Source organism: Medicago sativa, chromosome 1, assembly GCF_051527215.1.
Source record: "Medicago sativa cultivar Bolivia chromosome 1, Bolivia_mono, whole genome shotgun sequence".
NCBI classification, from domain to species: domain Eukaryota; kingdom Viridiplantae; phylum Streptophyta; class Magnoliopsida; order Fabales; family Fabaceae; genus Medicago; species Medicago sativa.
In genome coordinates this window covers 11,148,599-11,173,696 of record NC_140749.1, presented here as the reverse complement: position 1 = coordinate 11,173,696, position 25,098 = coordinate 11,148,599, and the positions used below count along the sequence as shown (strand labels likewise).

The 25,098-nt window shown below is 34.9% G+C and overlaps 2 protein-coding genes across 2 annotated transcripts; both read left to right on the top strand.

Annotated features, from left to right (window-relative positions):
* The first annotated feature begins 1,244 nt into the window (after positions 1-1,244).
* Positions 1,245-15,050, top strand: LOC146952614 (protein TIC236, chloroplastic-like). Its single transcript, XM_085703802.1, has 23 exons — positions 1,245-3,465; positions 4,013-4,211; positions 4,310-4,369; positions 4,764-4,868; positions 5,469-5,609; positions 6,071-6,133; positions 7,008-7,238; positions 7,322-7,405; positions 7,842-7,999; positions 8,188-8,710; positions 9,003-9,173; positions 9,324-9,383; positions 10,289-10,411; positions 10,873-11,148; positions 11,261-11,326; positions 11,514-11,645; positions 11,732-12,553; positions 12,631-12,911; positions 13,079-13,335; positions 13,435-13,676; positions 13,806-13,997; positions 14,114-14,386; positions 14,609-15,050. The coding sequence occupies exons 1-23, from the start codon at positions 1,454-1,456 to the stop codon at positions 14,753-14,755; spliced, it is 6,618 nt and encodes a 2,205-aa protein (XP_085559928.1). The 5' UTR covers positions 1,245-1,453; the 3' UTR covers positions 14,756-15,050.
* Positions 15,051-16,621: 1,571 nt separating this feature from the next.
* Positions 16,622-19,296, top strand: LOC146952613 (polyadenylate-binding protein-interacting protein 5-like). Its single transcript, XM_085703792.1, has 3 exons — positions 16,622-16,687; positions 17,222-17,675; positions 18,734-19,296. Exons 2-3 carry the CDS (start codon positions 17,268-17,270, stop codon positions 18,878-18,880), a joined length of 555 nt encoding a protein of 184 aa, XP_085559918.1. The 5' UTR covers positions 16,622-16,687; positions 17,222-17,267; the 3' UTR covers positions 18,881-19,296.
* The last annotated feature ends 5,802 nt before the right edge of the window (positions 19,297-25,098 follow it).

Genomic DNA, 25,098 nt, shown 5'->3' with positions numbered 1-25,098 from the left:
GAGAGATTTACATAAATTTGACATGTATAGGCACCAACGAGGGAAGGAAACGACACAAATTATTGAACGAAACGTTGCAACCTTTTTTTGCATGGTCAATGAAGTGTTTTTTGACAACTGTGCCACAAGTGTCATCATCGTTATGGAAGAAACATATTGTGGCTATTCCTAAGGAAGTTCGAACGATTAGAAAATAAAGATCAAAATGCACCGTTTAATTAATTCCAAGCGAATCTTGATATAGGAGAACTAAGACACATCATCACTTATCTCGAAGTTCCTTACATATATTACGTTGGACAAATGTTTTGCTAGAATCAAACATTCTGCACTTACATGCCTTATGTTTGAGGGGTTGTGTACTAACGTACTTTTTATACCAACCTATTACTTCAACGATTTCACCATTATATGGCTCGTGCTTGGGGGTAGTGAACTTGTGTATCCTTTTTGCATCTACTTAACTCTTACCTCACCATGATATCTAGGCCCAATATTGGGACATAAAGATCCATTAGAGAGATGGATGAACCTAATGTTGACATACACTTATATCCCATGTGGAGACTGAGTCGTACGACATGCTAGCATGTGTTGTTTACTTGGCCAAGGAACAACAACCTCAAAGAATACAGAGGGTGAGTAAGCACTAACTATTACCCGGGATCATGAGCCATAATAATGACCATGACAAAAATATCCCCATACCTACCTCCCCTATATACACCGCACTAAATGTGAAACCTAATCAATTCAATTTTCACCCCAAAAACAACTATTCTGACTTTGATCACGATACATCACCGATAAAGTATCCCTCACACATTTTAGCAAAAACAATTATATAGTAATAAAATCAAAATCATCTAAGTTTGTTTCAAAACCGTTGCATCAATAATAAAAAGAAAGAACGGGACAAACAAAACAATATTATTTGATTTTTGAATCAAAACTGCCTTTTTTTTTTTTTAAACTCATAACTAAAAATAAATTTAATTTATCAAACTTTTAAAATATAACATATATAAGATAGAAAATTACCCCTAAAATAAAAAATGTTATATAGACTAAAATCAAAATTCCTTAATCAATATCAAATAATTGATAAAATTTTTCAAAAAACAATTTTAACTAGACTTTACTTATCTTGTAACTAAATTGAATTAAAATAAAAATTATTTTCGATTTCTAGGATGCAACACATTTGCAATAAGCAAGTGGAATGTCTCTTGTGTTTTTTTCCCACTTCATCCAACCAATTTCAACCTCTCTCACTCAATCAAAATCATTCATAGCGGAGAGTTCCATAGCCATAAGCAACAATGAGCAACAAGCAACAAACCCAACAACAATGTAGCAGTAACAACAATTTCTAACTCTTCAACACTCTTAAAACGACGTCGTTTTCCCGCTTCGATGATTCTTCTGAATCACTTCTTCCCTAGACCCTACAATGATTCTCAAGAATCATCACACTTTATTTTTCGGAACTAACCTTCACCCTTTTCAATTTCAGCGAAAAAAGCTTCAAAACAAAGGTTTTTGCACTTGCAAGTGTTGCAATTACTCTAAAGGGTGTCGTTTGGTAAGCCAAGCGTTAAATTTCTCTAATTTTTCTGCTCAAAATGTTGGTTTTTTTACAAAAGACTTGATTTTGAGAAATGGGTCAAGCGTAAAATGTGCTAATGAATCAGGAAGAGATTTTTCTGGTAAAAAAGTTGGGAATTTTAGGAAAGGCTTGATTTTGAGAAATGGGCCAAGGTTAAAATGTGCTAATGAAAAGGAACCATATTTTGTTAGTGAGAATTTGGAGAATTATTTGAGACCTTTGTTGAAAGAAGGGCTTTTGTTGATAAGGGCTTCTGTTTATACTGCTGTATTATGTGGTGTGTGTATGTTGGTATGGTATGGTCAGAATAAAGCTAAGGTTTTTGTTGAGAATAATTTGTTGCCTAGTGTTTGTTTGGTGATTAGTGAGTATATTCAAAGGGATGTTGAGTTTGGTAAAGTTAGGAGGATTTCACCGTTGAGTATTACGTTGGAGGCATGTTCGATTGGGCCGCATAAGGAGGAGTTTTCATGTGGGGAGGTTCCGACGGTGAAGATTAGGGTACGACCTTTTGCGAGTTTGAGGAGGGGGAAGGTGGTTGTTGATGCGGTTTTGACGCAGCCGAGTGTGTTGGTTGTGCAGAAGAAAGATTTTACTTGGTTGGGGATACCGTTTACGGAAGGGGGGAGAGAGAGGATATTTTCGAGTGAAGATGGGATAGATTATCGGACGAGAACGAGGAGGCTTGCAAGGGAGGAAGGTGGTGCGAGGTGGGAAAGAGAAAGGGATGAAGCGGCTAGGGAGGCTGCTGAGGTTGGTTACTTTGTTTCTGAGAGGAATTGTGGTGTATCTGAAGGTGATGGTGCAAAGGAGATTCCAAGTAGTTCAACTGAGTTAAGTGAGGCCACGCCGTTTTTCTGCGTGGATGGTGGGAAGCATGATCATCGATTCATGGACACAGGTGTTGATTACGATACGAAGCACGCAGATTTGGAAAAAGCATTTGGAGTGAAATTTCTCGGGTCAGGGTTTCGATTTTGGTCTAGAGTATTACCGGGGCATAGGAAAAACAGATTTAAAAGGAAGGCTAATGGGAGTAAGATCTATGCATCTGGTGTTGCTACAAAAAAAAGAATGTTTGAACGTAGCGCATCGGCAGCTCGTGCATACTTTCGTGATCAATCACAAGGGAAGGATGGGGAGCCTGCATCATCTTCTGAATGTTTTCATTTTATGAATCATGACGATGTGCATGCGGCGGTAAGTGAGGTTGATGGAAATGCAAAATCTGTTACCCTTGGTGATGAAAATATTAGTGATGATAGTCAAAGTGCTGCACGATCCAGAGATCTGGGAATTTGGTCCCCCTCGGTAGATGGAAATGTTGGTGGTCAATCAGATTATTTGAAATTTGTCCGTGAGCCAAATTTACAGACAGGAGAGAATAATTTTGAAAATTTGCAATCTTGTGAGGATGTTGCAGTACCTGCTAATGCTAATAGTAGAACAGATAAAATTGAAGTCTTGGTACCTCCTGTTGAAGACGATGATTTTGGTAATGATAATTCGTCTGGGGGCCAACCAGATTTTACATCTGAAAATTTGGTTGGTGCCAAGCCAAATCCTCAATGGGCAACTTATTTTCAAACTCCATTTGAGTCCTTGCTTGTGAAATTTGGTCTAACCTCGTTTATGAGAAATATGGAGGAGTCAATATCTTGCTTTCTTTCTGGCCCCATTGAAAAGTTGAAGTCTGATGCGAGTGTGAAAGTGGAGGATATTGTTGCAGAGCCTGTTGATGGGCTAGATTTTGTGCAGTCTGAAGGCATTAATAAGACGCTTCCTGTTATATTGGATTCTGTTCATTTCAAAGGTGCAACGGTGATGCTACTTGCATATGGTGACGGGGAAGTTAGGTAAGGAGCAATCTTATCATTTACTACTTAATCTGTAATCGCTCAGAGAGGATCTGTCGGTTCTCTTCTTGAAGTGTATAGCAATGGCAGTTGGCCTGCTAAAACTTATAGCTTATTTTTTAAAAATAGTTTGACAATAATTCTTCTAGAGGTTGGGATATATATTTGACATGTCATTAGCCATCCTTATAGGTATTTATCTCGATATTATAAAAAACCCTTTAATATAAAGATTTAATATATGTTGTATTAGATAAGTATCCCTCTGAACTCCAGGCATAAGATGACTAAGTACCCTAAATCAAGCTACTCTTATGTCTTTATCTTTGGTCAAGCATGTGCATATTCTCATGATGCAGATGAATATCATGAAATTCAGATTTTCTTATTTATTTATTTTACATAATTTTCATGCTGAAATTGATGCTACTAATTTGCTATTGTAAATCTTATTACTATTGGTTATTGAATACACGTAAAGAAAAAATCTTACATTAGAAAATGATAGTCTGTTGAAACTATAAACATTCTTTACTTATACTTCCAGGGAGATGGAGAATGTCAATGGGCATGTAAAGTTACAAAACCACTATAGTCGCATACATGTGCATTTAAGTGGAAATTGTAATACTTGGAGGTCAGATATTCTATCCGAAGACGGGGGCTGGTTGTCTGTTAATGTTTTTGTTGACATTATTGAACAAAATTGGCACGTCAACTTGAAAATTGACAATCTTTTTGTCCCGGTAAGCTGTTCAATATTATGAAGTTCCTATATTTCCTGCTTTGCTGTTTAAGTTCGATAGGTTTCTTATGTAGTTCGTCTGACTTGAATGATGTGCAGCTGTTTGAACGGCTCCTAGAGATTCCAATTATGTGGTCTAAAGGGAGGGCTAGTGGCGAGGTGTTTCCCTGACTTAAATTTCATTTACTTTTTTATATTCTATTTGATAGTTTAGGAATATTGTTTCTTGTTTGGGTTAAACACCATGTTTCTGACATATTATGTCAAGTAACGAACACTGCATTTACTATATATATATATATTTGTGAGCATTGAGAAAGTATATTACTTGTATTCAACAGTAGCATTAGTATATTATTACTTGATGAACTCGTATGTTATTCTATATAGACATGTAAGTGCGCTTTTTTTTTTTTTTTTTGTCTCAGATTGTGGATTTTATCTCATCTTACCTTCGTTTTTTCAGACTTTGTTACGGTTATGTTGGCATGATGCTTATTTTTCTTGATATATAAAACTTCACCAATATAATATACTTTTACTCCATGTTTAGGTTCACCTGTGCATGTCTAAGGGAGAGACTTTTCCAAATTTGCATGGACAGCTTGATGTGACAGGGTTGGACTTCCAACTATTAGATGCTCCGTCAGGTTTTTCTGTATGTCTTCCCATACTCTCCTCATTTGACACTTCATTTCCTTATATTTGATACGACATATATGCACCAGCTTGAGGGAGAGTGTTGTTCAGAACTTGAGATATGTTGGGAGATATTTTCTTCCTTTTTATCTTCTATCTAAATATTCTGTATATAATTATGGTGTTATTAGGACAGATACATGATATATTTAATCCCTATAATTAAGGGGTTCTACGTCTACAGTATTATAATTATAAATATATATGGCTGAGAGTTATCTCTCAAGCTCACTCAGTACCAAATTGTAGGACATGGACACACTTAAAAAAGTTAGGTCAAGTCTAACTCATAAAACTGACTTGCAAGATGAGGGATGCCTCCCACTTAAAAACATATTTTTAGGCCACATCTCATCTAATATGAGACTCTAAACACACCCCTACGACACCATGATTGAACATCTAGAGCATAAAATATGATTTTACCCCCATGCTCATTGTGTAGTTCATGCAGGCATTTAGGTCTGCAATTTTACTAAATGTTATTCATGTAGATGAGCATGAAACTAAAATGTGATATTACCCCCATGCTAATTGTGCCTTTTGTATTTTGTTTCAGAACATATCAACGAGTTTATGTTTTCGCGGTCAAAGAATATTTTTACACAATGCAAATGGCTGGTTTGGCAGTGTTCCTCTAGAAGCATCAGGAGACTTTGGCATTCATCCCGAAGAAGGAGAGTTCCATCTTATGTGTCAGGTACTTCTTTCTCTCTTTCCCCACACCACACACACAGTTTGGGTCAAATACAATTTCTACTTTGTTTTGAGAATTGATTCTGATTATTAGATCTTTTAACTTTCAAGAAGTCATCCTTTGATGATGGCAAACATTTTACATGGGCGATTACAAAATTCTCCTATAATCTGCAGTCATACTAGTTTTATTTCTGAACATAATTTTTTTAAGGAATCAACTATCAAGAAAACTGTGACATGTTCCTTAAAATTGAATCTTAATGGGTCATGTTATTTAAAGTAAACGTGTTCTGAAAAACTTTTGCTAAAATTACTTTTGTGGCTGTTCAATGAAAATACATGTTAAAATTCATTCTAGATAGTGAGTTTGTATTCATATTTCATACCTCGCTCAGTTTTATGATAGATAGTTGGGGTTCTTTTTTATCTGTACTTTAATATTATGTATGATCGAACTTCCAGGTTCCTGCTGTTGAAGTGAATGCTTTGATGAGAACTTTTAAAATGAAACCGCTCTTATTCCCGGTACGTTCATTTCTTTACTTCGGTGCATTAACTCTAATGCTTTCAAGTTTCCAAAAAACTAGAATTTGCATGAATAAAACCTGAATATTGTTTCTGAATAGTCTGAAATTGTAAACAGCATTACAATATATAGCTAAGCTAAATATTATTTTTGTAAAATGAAGCTCAATCTATGACAATCCAGTTAATTACATTAATCACAAATGCAACCAATGTGGGACTGTTACGTCACATTTACAATAACTGGCTATTACCAATATTTTTGTAGCTCATTGTGTATGGGAATTTTTCAAGGCAACTTTGAGACATGCATAGGTGTTTGATATTTGCAAATTCTTGTTAAGCTGTATTTTTGTTACTTGCAATATTCAAATTTACGCAGGCTTACCTTCTGCCCATCCTCAAGTTTTTTTTCTTAGTTTTCTTTTAGACGTTACATTTTGCGACTATCGGTTCAAATAACTGATATGCATAGCTGATGAGTGAGTTTGAAAATCAAATACTACAAATTTACTAAGCTATTTATGATTTAATAATAATAATAATAATAATAATAATAATAATAATAATAATAATAAGGAGAATGTTAATGATAATAATAATAATAATAATAATAATAATAATAATAATAAATATTATAATAATAATAATAATAATAATAATAATAATAATAATAATAATAATAATAATAATAATAATAATAATAATAATAATAAGAACAACAACAATAATAAAATGTATATTTTACAAATTTGGAAATCATGGAAGATACCCATTGAAATCAATTGAATTTTTTTCCCTTTCTTTAACAAGGAAATCAAATTATCTTATTTATGCCCTTCATTTTTTCTTTTCGCATAATGGTTGGTTACAGCTAGCTGGATCAGTAACTGCCCTATTCAATTGTCAAGGCCCACTGGATTCTCCAGTATTTGTAGGCACTGGAATGGTTTCTAGGACGTTCTCTAATTCACATATTGACACCCCTGCATCTGTAGCATCGGAAGCACTTGCTGCGAGTAAGGAAGCCGGTGCACTGGGAGCATTTGACCGCATTCCATTGTCTTATGCATCTGCCAATTTCACTTTCAACACCGATAACTGTGTAAGTTGACAGGGACAGTAGTTCAAAGTAGCGACTCATTGTAAATTGTGATGTTATGGTAACACTTGCTATGCATGTTGTAGGTTGCCGATTTATATGGAATCAGGGCTTGTCTTATAGATGGTGGTGAAATTCGAGGAGCTGGGAATGCATGGATATGCCCAGAGGTATAGAGCTGCCTGTTCGTGATTTGCTTTTTTAATTTTTTTTCTTTCTAGAACTAGAACTGCTTGGAAACATTAGCATGATTATGTATATAGAATCATCATTATGTGCACTCACTCTTTAAACCTATTTTTAGGGGGGAAATGAATTTATCACCAAATTTTTTCATTTTTGTTAGTTTCCGGTTATCTATGGGTTCTAATTTAATATTCTTCGTCAACTTTAAAATGTCGGCCATATCACACAATGAAGTGATACTCAAACATGGAAAGGTTCTGATTCTCACACCCACAATAATGGAAATTAGAGGTTTTGTCCATTTGGCTAAAATAACTTAGGTGTGTAAATATCTGTTATTACTTTCCCAAAGAAAAAGAAACAATTTCTCTCCAAAATTCCTGTCCTACACCTGCTAATGTATGCTTATTTTGTTCTCAGGGTGAGGTGGATGAGACAGCAATAGATGTGAATTTATCTGGAAGTTTGGCCTTTGATAACATCGTGCTTCGTTATATGCCAAGTTATTATCATCAGATGCCACTCAAATTAGGGGTATTAAATGGCGAAACAAAAATGTCAGGAGCTCTTCTAAAACCGTAAGATGAACCTCTCTTCAGTTTTTGATAATATTTACTTGGGACGCTGATCCTTGGTTTGGGGTAATAGGAGGATTTTTGCCTTTGGACCTTGTGTAAATTGACAACTCCTGATGCCAATGATATTCCTTATATGTATTTTCTCCCCATAACTTTTTCCTTTATGGAATTTTTAAATTTTACTGCAGACGGTTTGATATAAAATGGACTGCACCTACCGCAGAAGGGTCTTTTGGCGATGCTCGAGGAGATATCATAATCTCACACGAGTTCATTACTGTGAATTCCTCTTCAGCTGCATTTGATCTGTGTACGCGCGTCCAAACATCTTATCTTGATGATTTATCTCTTAATAAAGGAGATCCTTATGCACCAAGAGCCATTCCATTTACTATTGATGGAGTTGAGATGGACTTGCGTATGCGTGGGTTTGAATTCTTCAATTTGGTTTCTGCATATACTATGGATTCTCCAAGACCTTTGCATCTGAAAGCATCTGGAAGGGTCAAATTTCAGGGGAAGGTTTTAAAACCTAGTGGCAGTATTAGCGAACAAAATTCTGATACAAATAGGCAGCATGCAGACACATTGGAGAAAGGAATCTCAGATAGTCTTGTTGGTGAAGTTTCAATCTCTGGTCTTAAACTGAATCAATTGATGCTTGCACCACAGTTGTCTGGGTTGTTGACAGTTTCTCCTGAGTGTATCAAGGTGAGGCAGAGAACTCTTTTACGGAAATTGATGAATTTTATCATTTGATGATCTGCTCATATCATACATAGATGCAGAGACAATTATATAGATATAAGCTGTACATCTAGACACAATTTACATATTTTCCAACAATAACCAATTTGTCATTCAACAGTTTTTATTTTGTGAGGTAGGCTTGGTTATTTACCACGTTTTAGCTCTGCCTCTCTTAGAAAAATTTCAGATAATTTGTCTGTATTTAATTTAATATCTATAGTTTTTGTAACTTTTGGTTAAACTTGGAATACAGTTGGATGCCTCTGGTAGGCCTGATGAAAGTCTTGCAGTGGAGTTTGTTGGTCCACTGCAGCCAAATAACGAAGATGGCCTACAAAGTGGAAAACTGTTGTCTGTTTCTCTTCAGAAAGGACAATTAAGGGCTAATGTTTGTTTTCAACCATTTCATTCTGCTAACTTGGAGGTAACCAAATTTAATTTTTGGGCCTAGTATTTAAATCTACATACGTTTGTTTCATTGCTTGTATAATTTAGGAAATTGTTTATTGGACCCAAAGTTTGTATTGAAATTTTCTGTTTTCTTTCTCCATCCTTGTATGGGGTGTGCTTGCAGGTACGTCATTTTCCACTTGATGAGTTGGAGCTTGCTTCTCTTCGAGGGACTATACAGAGAGTAAGGCATATTGGCCTATTTAATTGCATCTTTTCTTATCATCCCTGTTCTTTGCTGTCCCCTATTACACACATTTAGATCATTACAAAGTTAGTTCAACCCAGATTCAGTGCCTTGGCATCTAAGGAATCATTGGAGAAACTTTACCTTTCTTGCCAGCAGATGAGCGCTTTGGTTTCTCATATTTTTGGGGAAGGTAGTGCTTGCACACTGATAACCAGCTGTCTATGGCATTGCTCATTTCGGTTTTCACTGGTGGGACTCCCTTTCCTCACTTCACTGTAGAAGACTTCAAGAAAAATTAATTCAGGCTTTGCATATAGATAACATGGCAATGTTGTTTATCTCAGATAGCGCCGAATCCCAAAAATGCTATAGCGGATAGCGAAATGACTGCTATTGCGAAAACTAAAATACATTGTACAAAGTAAACATAAATTCCAACAAGATGCATGTATACTCAAAAATAGAAAAATACACAAAATTGAAGGGACAACAACCATATTTAATAGTTATAATCAACTTCGCCATTATAAGAAAAATACACAAAATTAAAAGGGAAAATCATACTTAATAAGCATTTGAACACGGTGGCCATGATGCTATTTCAGGGACCAACTATCCCAAAAGCTTCAACTGATAGAAGGTCAAGAAATTAATATCCATGACATAGAGTACATTAATTACATTAGAGAAATGGGCATGTAGAATAAAGTTTAGTGTTTAAAGTTTTACTGTGCAAATTTGACATTTCAATCCACTTTAACTGTATAGCTTTCCCTCGTCTTTGTCCTTTCTTTTTATTTTCAATCCTGCCTTGATGATAACCTGGTTGAGGCATTATTCAGTGGTTATGTCGTGGAAACAATATATGGTGTTTTCAACCATTAGCTTTTTTCTTTCAGGCAGAATTGCAACTTAATCTTCAAAAAAGAAGAGGACATGGAGTCCTATCTGTACTTCAGCCGAAATTCAGTGGTGTGCTTGGTGAAGCTCTAGATGTGGCAGCTAGATGGAGTGGAGATGTTGTGAGTGCATAAGATCATCTTATTGTTATTTTTTCACGGAAATTGAGTTACATATTTTTTTATTTGTTGCTATTCTGGGAATAAAATGAAGTCTGCTAGCTGACCAGAGTGTATAATGAATATCAATCTATAACTCGACTCACACAATATTAAGTCTTTAACAGTATCTCTTCAATGTTTGCTACTGATTGTTGTTGGCAAAAGATTTATAGCAACATCCGTTTAATCTAATGAAAATAATAGGCGCTCAGTTGATTATCTATCCTTCACTACACCCCCCCCCCCCCCCCCACACACACACACACACACGTAATGGACCATAATTTTCCAACTTCAGGCCGTTGAATGTATTATTTTGATTACATTGGATGGAAAATAGTACAATTTAATGAAGTCAATGTTTTTGGAGCTGTTAATGACGTGTTTGTCTAGTACTGATTCTCAGTTGTTGCATTGTTCAGATCACTATTGAAAAAACTGTTTTGCAACAAAACCACAGCTATTATGAACTTCAAGGTGAATACGTTTTACCTGGCACTCGAGATCGTAATCCTATTGACGGAGGAGGTGGCCTTTTTAAAAAGCTAATGTCGGGTCATCGCGTTGGTAGTGTTATATCCTCAATGGGCAGGTGGAGAATGAAACTTGAAGTTCCCAGAGCAGAGGTTGCTGAGATGCTTCCTCTAGCGAGGCTTCTTTCTCGAAGCATGGATCCTGCTGTTCATTCAAGATCTAAGGTCTTTGGATGTTACATATATTCACAATTAACCATCTTAGTGCAGCTAGTTGATGTTACATATATTCATAATTAACCATAATAATGTATGTTGTTATATGCTATGTATGCAGGATTTTTTTCTTCAAAGTTTACAGTCAGTGGGAGTATTTTCTGAAAGCCTTCAACAATTGCTTGAGGTATTGTCAAGGAGTCACTATATCTTGTTTTCCTTTCGATTAATGCAATACCTGATGCCTGAGTTTCTATTCAAACATGAAGTGCATTTTGGAATTATTTTATACAGATAATGTTAATTAGCTGAATAAAATTTGTTGCAAAAATTGAAGTTTCTTCCATCTGATAATCGACATGTACAAAATGCAGAAAATGAGGGGGCTCCATGCTCCATCAAATGATGTTGTTCTTGAGGATTTAACCCTGCCTGGTTTATCTGAATTCAAAGGTCACTGGCATGGATCTCTCGATGCTAGTGGTGGAGGAAACGGAGACACCTTGGTAAAAAAGTTTAGGTTTTGTATTCTTTGGAGGTCCATGAATAATCCATTTCTGAATATTAACTTTCTTATTCTGTGTCATTTCAGGCAGAATTTGACTTTCATGGGGAGGACTGGGAGTGGGGAGACTACAAAACTCAGCGTGTTGTGGCAGTTGGTGCTTACAGTCATGATGATGGTATGCACCTGGAGAAAATTTTCATCCAGAAGGATAATGCAACCATCCATGCAGATGGAACATTGTTAGGGCCTAAAACCAACCTCCATTTTGCTGTCTTAAATTTTCCTGTTAGTTTGGTCCCTACTGTAGTTCAGGTCTTCGAATCTACAGCAACAGATGTTGTTCATTCGCTGCGGCAACTTTTGGCACCCATTAGGGGCATATTGCATATGGAAGGTGATCTCAGAGGAAGTTTAGCAAAACCAGAATGTGATGTGCAAGTAAGGCTCCTGGATGGTGCCATTGGTGGCATTGATCTTGAACGAGCAGAACTCGTTGCTTCTCTAACCTCAACCAGCCGTTTTCTATTCAATTCAAAACTTGAACCTGTAACCCAAAGTGGGCATGTACTCATTCAAGGCAGCATTCCTGTTGCTTTTGTCCAAAATAACACATCACAGGAAGATGTAGAATCAGATAAGAGTCGGGCGAATTGGGTTCCTGATTGGGTGAAGGAGAAGAATAAAGGGGCCATTGATGATGTCAGCGACAAAAAAGTTTCTAGAGATAAAAACGAAGATGGTTGGAATACTCAATTAGCAGAAAGCCTTAAAGGTTTAAATTGGCAAATTTTAGATGCTGGAGAAGTCAGGATTGACGCTGATATAAAAGATGGGGGAATGACGTTGGTAACAGCTTTATCTCCTCATGCCAATTGGCTTCATGGTAATGCTGATGTCGTGCTTGAGGTGGGTGAAATCGCTCTTAATATTCTCACATATTTTATGTTTATTTCTCAAGTCTTATCATATGGTGTGTTTTATAGGTCAGAGGCACAGTGGATCAACCAGTACTTAATGGACACGCCTCTTTCCATAGGGCATCTATTTCTTCACCCGTGTTCCGAAAGCCACTCACCAACTTTGGTGGAACTGTTAACGTGAAATCAAACAGGCTATGCATCACATCACTGGAGAGTAGGGTAAGCAGAAAAGGAAAGCTTCTTGTAAAAGGCAACCTACCACTCAGAACTAGTGAAGCAGCCCCTGATGACAAGATAGAATTGAAATGTGAAGTTTTAGAAGTCAGGGCACCAAAAACATTAAGGTTGATTTCTTAACTTTTGTAGAAGGTTTCTCAAGTTAACAATTTGACTTATTCATGGATATAAAGTGGTTGATTTAACCAATAAATAATTAGTATTGGTTTTTGCAACTGCATCCTTTTTTGGTGCTATAAATGATTCTTTTAAACACATTTTCGATTTTTCCCAGTGGTCAGGTTGATTCTCAACTGCAAATAACTGGTTCAATATTGCAACCAAACATATCTGGGAATATCAAATTAAGTCACGGAGAAGCATATTTGCCACATGATAGAGGTGGTGCTCCTGCTTCTAATAGATTCCCATCGAATGAGTCAATGCTTCCTTCTGGCGGTGTTAGTCAAGTTTTTGCTTCAAGATATGTTTCACGATTTTTCAGCTCAGAATCTCCTGCAAGTGCCAAAACTTCTCAATCTTCTGGCTCTGGTATTGCTTTACTAATCCATCAGTACAGTCTTACATTTTTCACGATAGCCATTAGTGTATATTATGATCTCTCTTCTTTCTGAAAAATTATGGTGGCAGTTAATAAGTCAAGTCAGGTTGAAAATGAGATGGAGCAAGTGCAGATTAAACCAAACGTAGAAATATGCCTTAATGATTTGAAGCTTGTCCTTGGACCAGAGTTAAAGATAGTATATCCTTTGATTCTCAATTTTGCTGTCAGTGGAGAGCTTGAGTTGAATGGTCTGGCTCATCCCAAATGGATAAAACCTAGAGGCATACTGGCATTTGAGAATGGTGAAGTCGATCTAGTTGCCACCCAGGTGTGTGTAACGTTTTACACTGCAACTCTCTAAATTGTATCCTGTGGTTTTTTCTTGGCAAACTTTGCTATGGTTTTGCTTGTATGTTTCTCAATCAATGCAGTTTGATACAATTTATTTCAAATGCAGGTAAGGTTAAAAAGAGAGCATTTAAATATTGCAAAATTTGAACCTGAGTATGGACTAGATCCAATGCTAGATTTGGTTTTGGTTGGATCTGAATGGCAATTTAGAATCCAAGGTAAAGCCAGCAATTGGCAGGACAAACTTGTGGTGACCTCGACTCGTTCTGTGGAACAGGATGCACTCTCACCTACTGAGGTATGATATATGCCTTCATCTGTGAAAATAGATTATAGTTTCATCTGTGTAAGTAAATGCGTTCATGATATGATATTCGATTTGAACGGTCCTATTAATTGTCTTCATCTACGCAGGCTGCCAGAAGATTTGAGAGTCAATTGGCCGAATCCATTTTGGAAGGCAATGGTCAACTTGCATTTGAGAAGCTTGCAACTGCGACTCTTGAAAAATTAATGCCACGAATAGAAGGGAAAGGAGAGTTTGGCCAGGCTAGATGGAGGGTAGTGTATGCACCTCAGATCCCTAGTCTGGTTTCTGTTGATCCTACAGCAGATCCCCTCAAGTCACTAGCTAGTAATATATCGTTTGGTACAGAAGTTGAAGTCCAACTTGGCAAACGTCTTCAGGTAACTTCACTTGACATGGGTCAATTATATATCAACAGAGGGAAGAAAATAGAATACCTATTTATAAATAGAAGCATCTATTAGTTGTTATCTAGTGAAATACCAAATCCCTTCTCAGATTTTATATAATAACCTCTGTCAATCGATGTTAAAATGCTAGTTTCTACAATCTCGCTGTCTTGTACTAGTTTATAATTATCTAAAGCACTATTTTTCTTCCAGGCTACAATTGTTCGGCAAATGAAGGAATCTGAGATGGCAATGCAGTGGACCTTGAGCTATCTGCTTACGAGCCGTTTGCGTGTGCTCCTTCAATCTTCTTCAACCAATCGCCTTCTTTTTGAATATTCTGCTACATCTCAGGATTGACTTGCAACTAAGTAACAAATCTGGAAAATTGGTCATGCCCTAGATGCAGCTTACATCGGATATTCCTCGTATTTTAAGGGGAATGGGAATTTTGGGACAGTCTTTGAATGTAAGAAAGTAGTGTGTAGATGCATATTATTTTTTTGCTCAAATTGAGCTTGTTAATATGTAGATGTTTATATCATGAATAATTCAGCCTACTAGTTTTGTACAGAAATTCAATTTTGATGAAAGAAAATGTATAGTATGATTACATGTTGATGACAAATGAAGGTAAGATGTTTGTGTGTTGAAAGAGCAGTTTTTTTTTTTTTCTGCATCAGAACCATTTAATCCTATTTGCACCCTTAATTGTTCAATTTAATGACTTAATTGCTTCTTGAAGCAAAGTAACCTGAAATGTATTAACGTTGCTGTAACCTTTGGGTACAGTTTACACTACCAATAAGAATACATGTATTATAAAACTGACTTTTGAATTGAAAGTTATCATTATATAGATCATCTCTATAGATTTTTATGTTAATAAATAATCGTTTGATATATCATTTGGATGTGTCAAAATTAATGTTTAATGGTATTTCAAATGAATTTTATTATTGTATTAATTTATAGGCATGATTTATTTTCTAGTAGATGGGTTGACTAAGTAACTTGATTGAAAGTGTTCAATTTTATCAACTGAACTGTACATAAAAGACTAGTATATAAAAATTAACAATAGTTTCCTGGAAAAAATAGTGTTTAATTGACTTACACTATCATCTTGTGGAAAATAAAATTGATGGAAAATTTTATGATCAATTATAAAAATGTAACTTCAAAATAACTATCAACCGTAATGGTCAATGAAAGTTGATTCCGTTGGTAACGAGTTGATTTACGATAAGATTGTGACTTCAATTCCTGCTGTCAGCATAATGACTTTTTTCAAATTTTACGATACTATCAAAGATAGATTTTATGATTTTCTTTTAAAAATATGCCATCTTTTTGTTTAATTGATATGGATTACATCATTGTATGACTAGATGGGTGTTGAAAAATTAGGAATATTTGGTCATGCTGCCAATTTTTGAATCATCATATGGATAGATTATGCATTTTTTTAATATGTCATTTTTTAATTGATATCGAGTGTATGACAAGTCGGGAATAAAAAAAAAATTAGAAATTTATATGGTCAAGTTACTTTTTTTTTTGAAGAGGCTATATGGTCAAGTTACTAATTAATCCAAGGTTTTTTTTAAGGATTAATCCAATGTTAATAAAGGAAAAAAAATAAATCCAAAATTAATTGATCAACCCAACTCACCCAAAAATTTGATTAGGACAAAAAAAAAGGTTAATATTATAATCATCAATAATTTGTTATGTATGTGCATATAATATCAAAGGTTAATTTATTTATCATCATTAGTCATGAAGATTGACCAACTTGACGTGTTATTTAAAATAAAAATAAAAATTAAGGATTAACTTGTTGGCGAAGGTTTGAGACAAAAATTTGCTCCTATCTAGATTCTCAAGTGACAATTATTCTTGCGTCGGCTTCAATTTGAACTCGCTAGTGGATAATAAATTTGGTCCACCAAATTAGTCGATTATTGAGTAGAATACCAATTATTTTTATTTTTTCTTATAAAAGACTATAATCAAAGATTGAGCTTAATCAAATATTATAATCCTTGATTATTATTATTATTACAATCCTTAATCAAAGTAGCCGGTCCCTTTTTTCAGGTTGGTCACATTCGGACATTTCCTCAGTAAGCTTTGGTCTTTATTAATTTTTAATAAAATATAAATATAAATACTGAATAATTCATCAAAAAGAAAAATAAAAAGCATTTTCATTTTTCTCTTACCTTTCGATCAGATCGCTCTCAAAAAATTAGGGTTTCATCATTTTTCTCTATCTGCTTCGCTTTGGTTAGTTCTCTCTCCCTTCAAATCGCTGTTATTTTATTCATTCATCGTTACAATTCTAAATTTTATAATCAAATCATCATTGAAATTTGAAAAAAGAAGAAGAAAATTATATCAAAAAATTCTTTTTTTTACTGTTTTGTTTGATTTAATGGTTTGATTTTGTGAATTTCTTGATCACTGTAATTTTTTGTTTCGTGAATTTGATTAAAGTTTTTATTTTTGTTTATCTTGATCTTGGAAATGTTTAAAGTGGGTTAGAAAAAAAAAAGTCAATTTTCAATTTTTTTTATTGTGATTTTAGATTTTTAATTTTCATAATAAGTTCTTGATATGATTTCATGGCTAAAGTTATAATCTTTGTAAATGGGTTGCAAGAATTTGTAATAATTGAAAGCCACCATGCTTTAGCTATTGATTTTTGCATATATGAATTTTTTGGTTTTGAATCTTTGGTTTAATGCTTGAATATGTGCTTTTTGATTGATTGAATTGAAGTTGAATGTTGACTAATTTTTTATATTTTGATTTTCTTAGGAAGAACAAGACAAGAAGGGTTGTTTGTCTCTGATTTTACAGCAACATGATGAAGCCGCGAAAGTCTTCTTTGAATCCATATGCAGCTGCGTACGTTCCTATGGCCAAAAGGGACACTAATGTTAGAAGTTATGTGACAGAAGATTCCAAGGACTATAATGGGACTGTATGGTTTCAGCCTCCTCAATATACCACAAATGATGTGCAACTTGTCGAGAAGAACGCTCAAAGGCTCTCTCCGGGGAAAAACCAGCCTGCTTCGAGCTCTTACTTTTCATCACCACAGAGTGTGGCACAGCTGACAGAGAATCAGTATATGGATGAAGAGCTTGATATTGATTTGGAATATCTTAGGATGACATTTCCTGGTATATCTGATGAGTCCCTTGTAGATGTCTACAATGTAAACAGTGGTGACTTGGAAGCTGCTATTGAGATGCTAAGCCAACTTGAGGTATAATCTTAAAATTATTAGCTTTTGGGATTTAACTTTGTTGTTAATTCAATGCCTTTTTTCATATATTCCAATCAGTTAAGTGACTGTAATTGTAACTATCAAGGTTGAATAACATCATATGCTTCGATTTGACTGGAAAATTTGGTTAGGTTAGGATGTGTGCTTATTCCAATCAGTTCAGTGACTTTTATTCGGGATTTGTAACAATAATTTTAACTATGATTGTAATTCAAACTTTTTCTTCTGTCCATATGTATGAGAGTCTAGTCAACCATTCGGGATTTATAAATATAATTGTAACTATCAAGGTTGAAAAACATCATATGCCACAAATTGACTGGAAATTATGGTTAGGATGTGTAGTTAAATGTGGCTGAAACAACTAACTGATAACACTCCCTTCCTGTGTATACTCTTTTCCGTTCCCGAAGACTATCTTCAGATGACATTGGACAAAATAAGAAGTTATCATCTCGTGGTTGTTGAATCTCACAGGGTGCTGGCTAGGACAAGTTTGAATTTCTTTAAATTCTATTTTTTTATCTCCATATTGTCTTGATATTTATATCTATTTTGTGCATTCCCATTTCCTGGTATGTTTGTTTTAAGACTTGGTGTTTTTCTGGTAGTTAGTTTGTTTTCTTCCCATGTGTAATGCTTTGTGGTTCATACTTTTCTCTGTGATTTGATTCGTTTACATGTTCAGTTTTTGTTTTAGGTGGAAGGAATGTTAAAATATTACATATCACTGATTTGAATCTAGTATATAGGAAAATGTTATAAATAATATACTGCTCTTTGTTATATATGCAGATGAAAATAGGAACTATATGCTAAAATGTCTAATAATTTCTTTGCTGATTAATGTTGGTCGTTCATTCAGTTGCTGGATATAATGAATTGCTTGCTAGAAGCATCTTAGTTTATTCATGTCAAACATTTGCGTAGAGAGAAAACTTTGGTGTCATACTCTCATAATCATGTTAATGGATCAATTCTGAAACACGTTAAGTTGCAAGTCCAATTTTTGAGAGTTTGTTTTTTTAATATTACAGTTTGATGATGCTGTTGACGCTCATGGAAGTCTTCCAGAGTCGCTGGATATTGGTGATGTTTCAGAGCCTGTTATGCCAGCTGATTCTGCTTCATCAAAACAGAAGAATGCAACAGCTGGAGCCAGTACTTCATCTCATCACTTGTGAATTGATTTCCAAATGTGAATGGTGAATTGATTTGCTACACACAATTGGTTTTGGTTGGATATAAATAGTGTAAAACCAGGAAAGTTTTACTTTAGGTGAAGACGTTTCACATGTCGATTTATAGATTGTATAGTCCTCAGCCGTGTCTTGTTTTGCTTAATATGGTCTGAAATGTTCTCTTTTTGATGAGTTGGTTATGCTTCTCACAATTGTGCAGCTTTCAATTGTATGAATTTGAAGGCCAGTGAAAACAAAGTTGGCCAAACGAGTTAGAAGAAAAATACATATCCAAGTGAAGGTGGTTTTCCCTTGGGATAGATAGGTGGCTTGTTTACTGCCTGAATTGTACCTTGGTGAGCAACTTTGGGGTTTTTACAATAGTTATAATACATTAGTTTTATTTTCTGTTCTTTTCAGTTTTGTTTGATGGTGTTTTGATGCTGATGGTAATTGCGCGAAATGATTTATATTACAAATTTCAAACGTAACGTGGTTTAACGTGGAAGATATACACTTATTTTGAAATCTAAAATTGACCAAATTGGAGAAATAAAGATGATACCAAATGATTTGTGGCAAATATATATTGTTGAACTGCTCACTTTTTTAAATTAGGAGCAAGAGGATGTGATGGCAGTTTTAGGGGGGATTGTGATTCAGTTACTTTCCCGCCTTGTGTCCATCTCTTATATTTCTCTTTCATTTTTCTTTCAACATATTTGAAGGTATTAAAATCTACTCATAGTCGATAGTCGGTCGCATGCGGGAGAAATGAGGCATTAAAATCTCGATCCCAATGTATAACATGTCGAGTTAAATATTTTTTTTGATATATGGAATTGATTTTATGCTTTTATTATTTATTTTTTCTTGAAGAGGAAGTTTTGTTCTTAAATAGATACTCATTGGAATAAAATTTTGCATCGAAAATTTCTCAATAAATGAGTGTTGATCAATTGAAGAATATATTCAAAGGAAACACAGTTTGGAAAACATCTGGGAACTTATAGATGATAAGGAAGATTGGTCTAGCTTTTTCAAGCTAGTCAAAATAAGGTTTAGATTAATTTGTAGGCCCTTGAACTATTTGAGAATTTTTAAACATGTCCCTGAACTAAAAAAAAGTAGTAATCAAATAGTTGAAATATTAATATATATTTTTTTTCAATTGCTTTCTTCCGTTAAAAAACTGTTAGTCAAGACTGATTTAATTTCCACATCATTAAATCATTCTGATTATTATTTACTAAAATCCCTAATATTCTCTACCATAAATAATGAAATCCTTGATTCCTTTCGCTAAAAAAAATTAATAATTAAACTGCGTTCCTTGCTTCTATAGCTGCATCACGTGCAGCCAAATCAATTGTGATTTAGTTGTTAGAGGTTACTGCCTTGAAAGGAACAAAAGGGGGAATATAAATAAGATCCATGAGACCACACATGTTGTGATAAAGATATCTTCAGGGCCCGTTATGGTGTGGGTAATCCCTCCCCCCCACCTTGGTGGGAGACCTTCCGGTCTTCGCAGGGTCTCCTCGTGGTGGTCCAACATTTCCCTTACGGGGAGTGATCGGGCAGCTAGCGTTATCGGCAACAGTTTCTCGACCAAGTTCTGGCATGACTCGTGATGTGGCCCAATTCTTCTTCGGGATAGGTTTCATCGCCTGTTCCTTCTGTCCCTCCAGACGGATGGGTTAGTGGGGGAGTTAGGAGCCTGGGAGGGGGGATTGGGTTAGGGACCTGAGATGGAGGAAACCTCTGTTTGTCTGGGAAGCGGAGTTGCTGAACGAGTTGCTTGGGGTTGCTACCAGACAGTCGAGGGTAGAGAGGGAGGATGGGTGGTTCTAGTCGCTTAGTCCAGATGGTCGTTACTCGGGAAAGTCGTCGTATTCCTCGCTCATTAAGAACACTTCGACTTTAGGTGCCCCCAATGGTGATATCTTGCGGGCTATTGCTAGGGTGTGGAAGTCGTGGGCCCCATCTAAAGTTATTGTTTTCTCTTGGCATCAGATTCTTGATAGGATCCCGACTAGGGGTAACCTTCTTAGGCGTGGTGTTTTCCTGCCGGAGAGGGAGTTTGGTTGTGTCTTCTGTGAGGCGCCGTCTGAATCCTCGACGCATCTTTTTAATGCGTGTCATGCGGTCCTCCCGGTTTGGTATCAGGTCTCTACGTGGTTGGGTTGGCAGTTTGTGTGTCCCCTGGGTCCTGCGCAGCATTTCCTTGCATTCACAGGCTTGGGGGGGGGGGGGGGTAAGAGAGTTAGATTAGGTCTTCTGTTAGTTTGGCATGCTGTTATTTGGGCCATTTGGACTTCTAGGAATGACCTTATTTTCTCTGGTGGCACTCTCCGTGAGGAGCTTGTGGTGGATAGAGTGAAACTCTTGACTTGGAAGTGATTCCTGGCTAAGTGCCATGCGAGTTCTTGCTCCTAGGGGTGTTCAAATCCAAACCGATCCAAAATAAAACCGCAAACCGATCCAAAAAAACCGAAAACCGCAAAAAACCGAATATATTTGGATGCGTTTGGATGTTGTTTTGTAAAAACCGCTAAGATCGGATCGGATTTCGGATCACTTTTTCAAAACCGAACCAAACCGAACCGAACCGCAAAAATAAATATTAATACTTATTTATTCTTTTATTAGTATTATATATTGCATTATTATAATCATTGTTAAATTGTAATCTTATATATTCCACTAATTTAATCTATATTATTATTACTTCATATGTTTCAAAAATAATTGTTAATTTCATACTCTAATTTTAATTTTTTAATTTATTTTGCATCAAACCTATTATTTTTACCATGTTTGTGTAATATTAATATTAATAAAAAAATAATATATTTAAAAAAAGAGTAAATAAAAAAATATATTTTGCATTTTGGATATCCAAAAACCGATCCAAATTAAACCGCATATATTTGGATCGGTTCGGTTCGGATTTTTTTAGAAAACTCATCCAAACCGAACCGAACCGCATGTGATTTTTATTTTGGATCGGTTGACATTTTGCCTCAAAACCGATCCAAACCGCACCGCGAACACCCCTACTTGCTCCTTTCATGAGTGAGAAATGCAACCCGTCCTTTGCGGGTATCGATAGCGTTTTGGTGGTGATTTTCCTCGGTTCCCAGATGAGTTGGGTGGGGGTGTCTGCCTCCTCCCTTCTGGCCGGCTTCTGGGGTTGTTTATTTGCTTTTTGTTTATGTTCAGGCAGGCGTTTGTTCTGGGGTTGTTTATGCAATGTAGTGGCTTCAATTTTATTCCTCTATTTTAGAAAGCAATTTGTAGACTTGTATTGAGAGAGAGTGTGTTGAGGAGCTCTCTTGATTGTAGTCAAACACAATAATTACATCAATTTGTAACCTTAAATTAGAATAAGAATTACTCCCTGCGTCTTTTTTTTTTTTTTTTTACAAACCCTCCGAATTTTTTTTATATAATCATTTTAATAAAGAGTTAGGATCCGTTGACACTAGGTGTCAACGAATTCGTTGACACCAAATCTCAACCGTCTATTTTTTTAATCTAAAGGCTTATAATTGTTTGTTAATTTTACTCATATGGTCTTTTTTCCCTTGATCCCCATCCGTTTTCTGCTGATCTTCTTTAACCTAATTATTAAGAATGAAAGTATTCTCCTCCTCACTAATCTCAATCAACAAACACAACATAATTCTTGAATTTATTTCCCTCTCTATAATGAAAATTGGCAGCAATTCAATTTAAAATTCCCCCTTTACGAATTCATAATAAAAATTGATTTAATCCGAATCATTTTTCACGATACTACATGGAAGTTTTCAATCATGGCTAAACTCCTAAAATTCCACCAATAGAACCAAACTCATCCAAAATACTCATATGTTCACTACCGTCCTATACAATTGGGATCCTTATCACAAATTTTGCAAAAATTGTCTTAATATATTGGGATTCATAGAATAAATTTATACCAAGAGGGAAAGAGATGCAAACAGGAAATATATGAACGGTGTTTACGTGTGGCAGAGCATAGAAAATTTCCCAAAGAAAATGAGGAGTATCACAAGCTACCATGGTTTTCAATTTGAGTTTTTGATGATTGTTGTTCGTATATATTTTGTTCGGCAAGATTGAAAAGGAGCCAAAAAGAAAACAAGAGTGGACATTCAGTGAGAAAGGCACATGTGAGTTAATTTAGTAAACATTTATAAACCTTTGATTTTAAATAATAGACGACTGAGATTTGGTGTAACGAATTCGTTGACACCTGGTCAACGGATCACGTCTCTTTAAAAAAATACGGGTATTAAAAAAAATTGTTGCAGTAATAGTTTTTTTACAAATATATGTGACTATCATCAAATTGCCTTTAAGTATAGATATATTTAATTTCCTTAAAAAAAAAATATAGATATATTTAATGATAATTTTTCATATTTCAAACATATGTGACTATCGTCCCGTGAGCTTAGCTCAGTTTGTAGGAACATTGCATTATATATGAAGTGGTCAGAGAATAGAAAAGAATAAATAAGAGCCGCTAACAACAAACAACCAAAGACCATCACCCCTTCCAAATTTCAAAGCGCATTCATTATTTCTTTACCAATATACTCTTATTTATGATCCATGTTTTTAATATGTAATAAATACTCTATGACAACATTAACTAATTCTCTCTCTTAAAGGGTAATCTTGTAAAACAACAACAATTGTCACCAAAATTGATGCAATAACCAACTTTCTTGATTCCCGTGTTTTTTCAAAAGAGTTTTATATTTAGGGACGGATGTAGTACTGTTTTCTAAACCAATTAGTTATATGGACGTCCAAATTAAATAAATAAATGGTCTAAATGCATTTTTGACTTTTAACTTTTAAACAGTGGCAATTTTGGCCCTCTAACAAACAAAAAAAACCAACTTTTCCCTTTATCTTTAGGGAAATGTGCTCTTTTGACCATCTATCTATATGAAAATATGTTCTTTTAGCCCTATATCTTTAGGGAAATATGCTCTTTTGCCCCCTTTATCTTTACAATATGTTGCCATTTTGGCCCCCTGTTTTGGGAAACATGGCTTCTTCTAAACAGTTTTGCAACGTTTTGTAAAGTTAAGGGGTAAAATTGTTATGTTTTTTGTTAGGGGACAAAATCACAATTTTTTAAAAGCTAAGAGGTTAAAAATGCATTTAAGCCAAAATAAACTAATTAAATCAATAATTTATCATCTCGCATATAATTAAGTTGGAAGAGAACATCTCATATACATCACAATATTTTCTAATTTCTTCTCTCTAGGTTTTCTTTTCCAACTTCTTCATTGATTGGTGGTTTTGGGTCAATTTTTGACCTGAAATCACCCTTCTTCATCTTTTTATCTCTATTTCAATTTAAATAAGTGATTTTCACATAGATCTAGGTTTTTTCTTCGTGATTTTGCCATCTGAGTGTGGTTGTGTGTTGTTAGTCGTCTTGTGCGACATTGTTTGATTTCTCATTTTGCTGTGGTGTTCGTTTGATTCATATTGAAAGAACAATTATTCAATCAAAGATTTGGGCATCAATGTTGCAGATTCGGATACATGGGTATTCCGGTCACTTTTATTTTATCATATATTTTTGTAGGCATTATGCCGTTATATGCTATTAACTTGGATGTTGTGAGTTTGTTCACAGATTCATTCTTTACGTTTTTAGCGGTGTTGATTGATGTAATCCATCGATTTGAATGAATGAATATTGTTTTGTTTTTATAAAAAAAAAATATTTTCGACTATAAGGATGCACTTTCTGTTCAAGAGAAATATAAATTCAATTGTTTAAAAATCATAAGTGTTCTAATATTTTGACATAAAATTGAAGTTATAGGCTTTCAAAGTAAAATATTTTTATTTTCAACTTATCTATTACAAATATTCTTATAGGTGACATTATATGAAATAAAATAGGATATGTCTAGTGCCGTGAGCATAGTTCACTTGGCAAGGACAATGCGTTGTTATATGTAAGGGTTGAAGTTTGTATTCGGACACTCCACTTATTCACTTTAAAAAGTGAATTCTAGCCAATAAGTTACTTGACAAAAAAAATGACATGTCTAAACAAAAGGTCATGACAATACATCCAAAATTAAGAGAGAAAATCAATCTAATTATAATACTCTTTAGTGCCTTGTTTCATTTCATCATCAAAATCTTAGAGTATAAATCCATAATCGTAAGAT

Coding starts and splice junctions, on each gene's coding strand:
- LOC146952614 (XM_085703802.1), top strand. CDS start 1,454: ATGATTCTCAAGAATCATCACACTTTATTTTTCGGAACTAACCTTCAC. Junction 13,336..13,434: donor TTCTCAATCTTCTGGCTCTG/GTATTGCTTTAC, acceptor TTATGGTGGCAG/TTAATAAGTCAAGTCAGGTT. Junction 14,387..14,608: donor AACTTGGCAAACGTCTTCAG/GTAACTTCACTT, acceptor TTTTTCTTCCAG/GCTACAATTGTTCGGCAAAT.
- LOC146952613 (XM_085703792.1), top strand. CDS start 17,268: ATGATGAAGCCGCGAAAGTCTTCTTTGAATCCATATGCAGCTGCGTAC. Junction 17,676..18,733: donor AGATGCTAAGCCAACTTGAG/GTATAATCTTAA, acceptor TTAATATTACAG/TTTGATGATGCTGTTGACGC.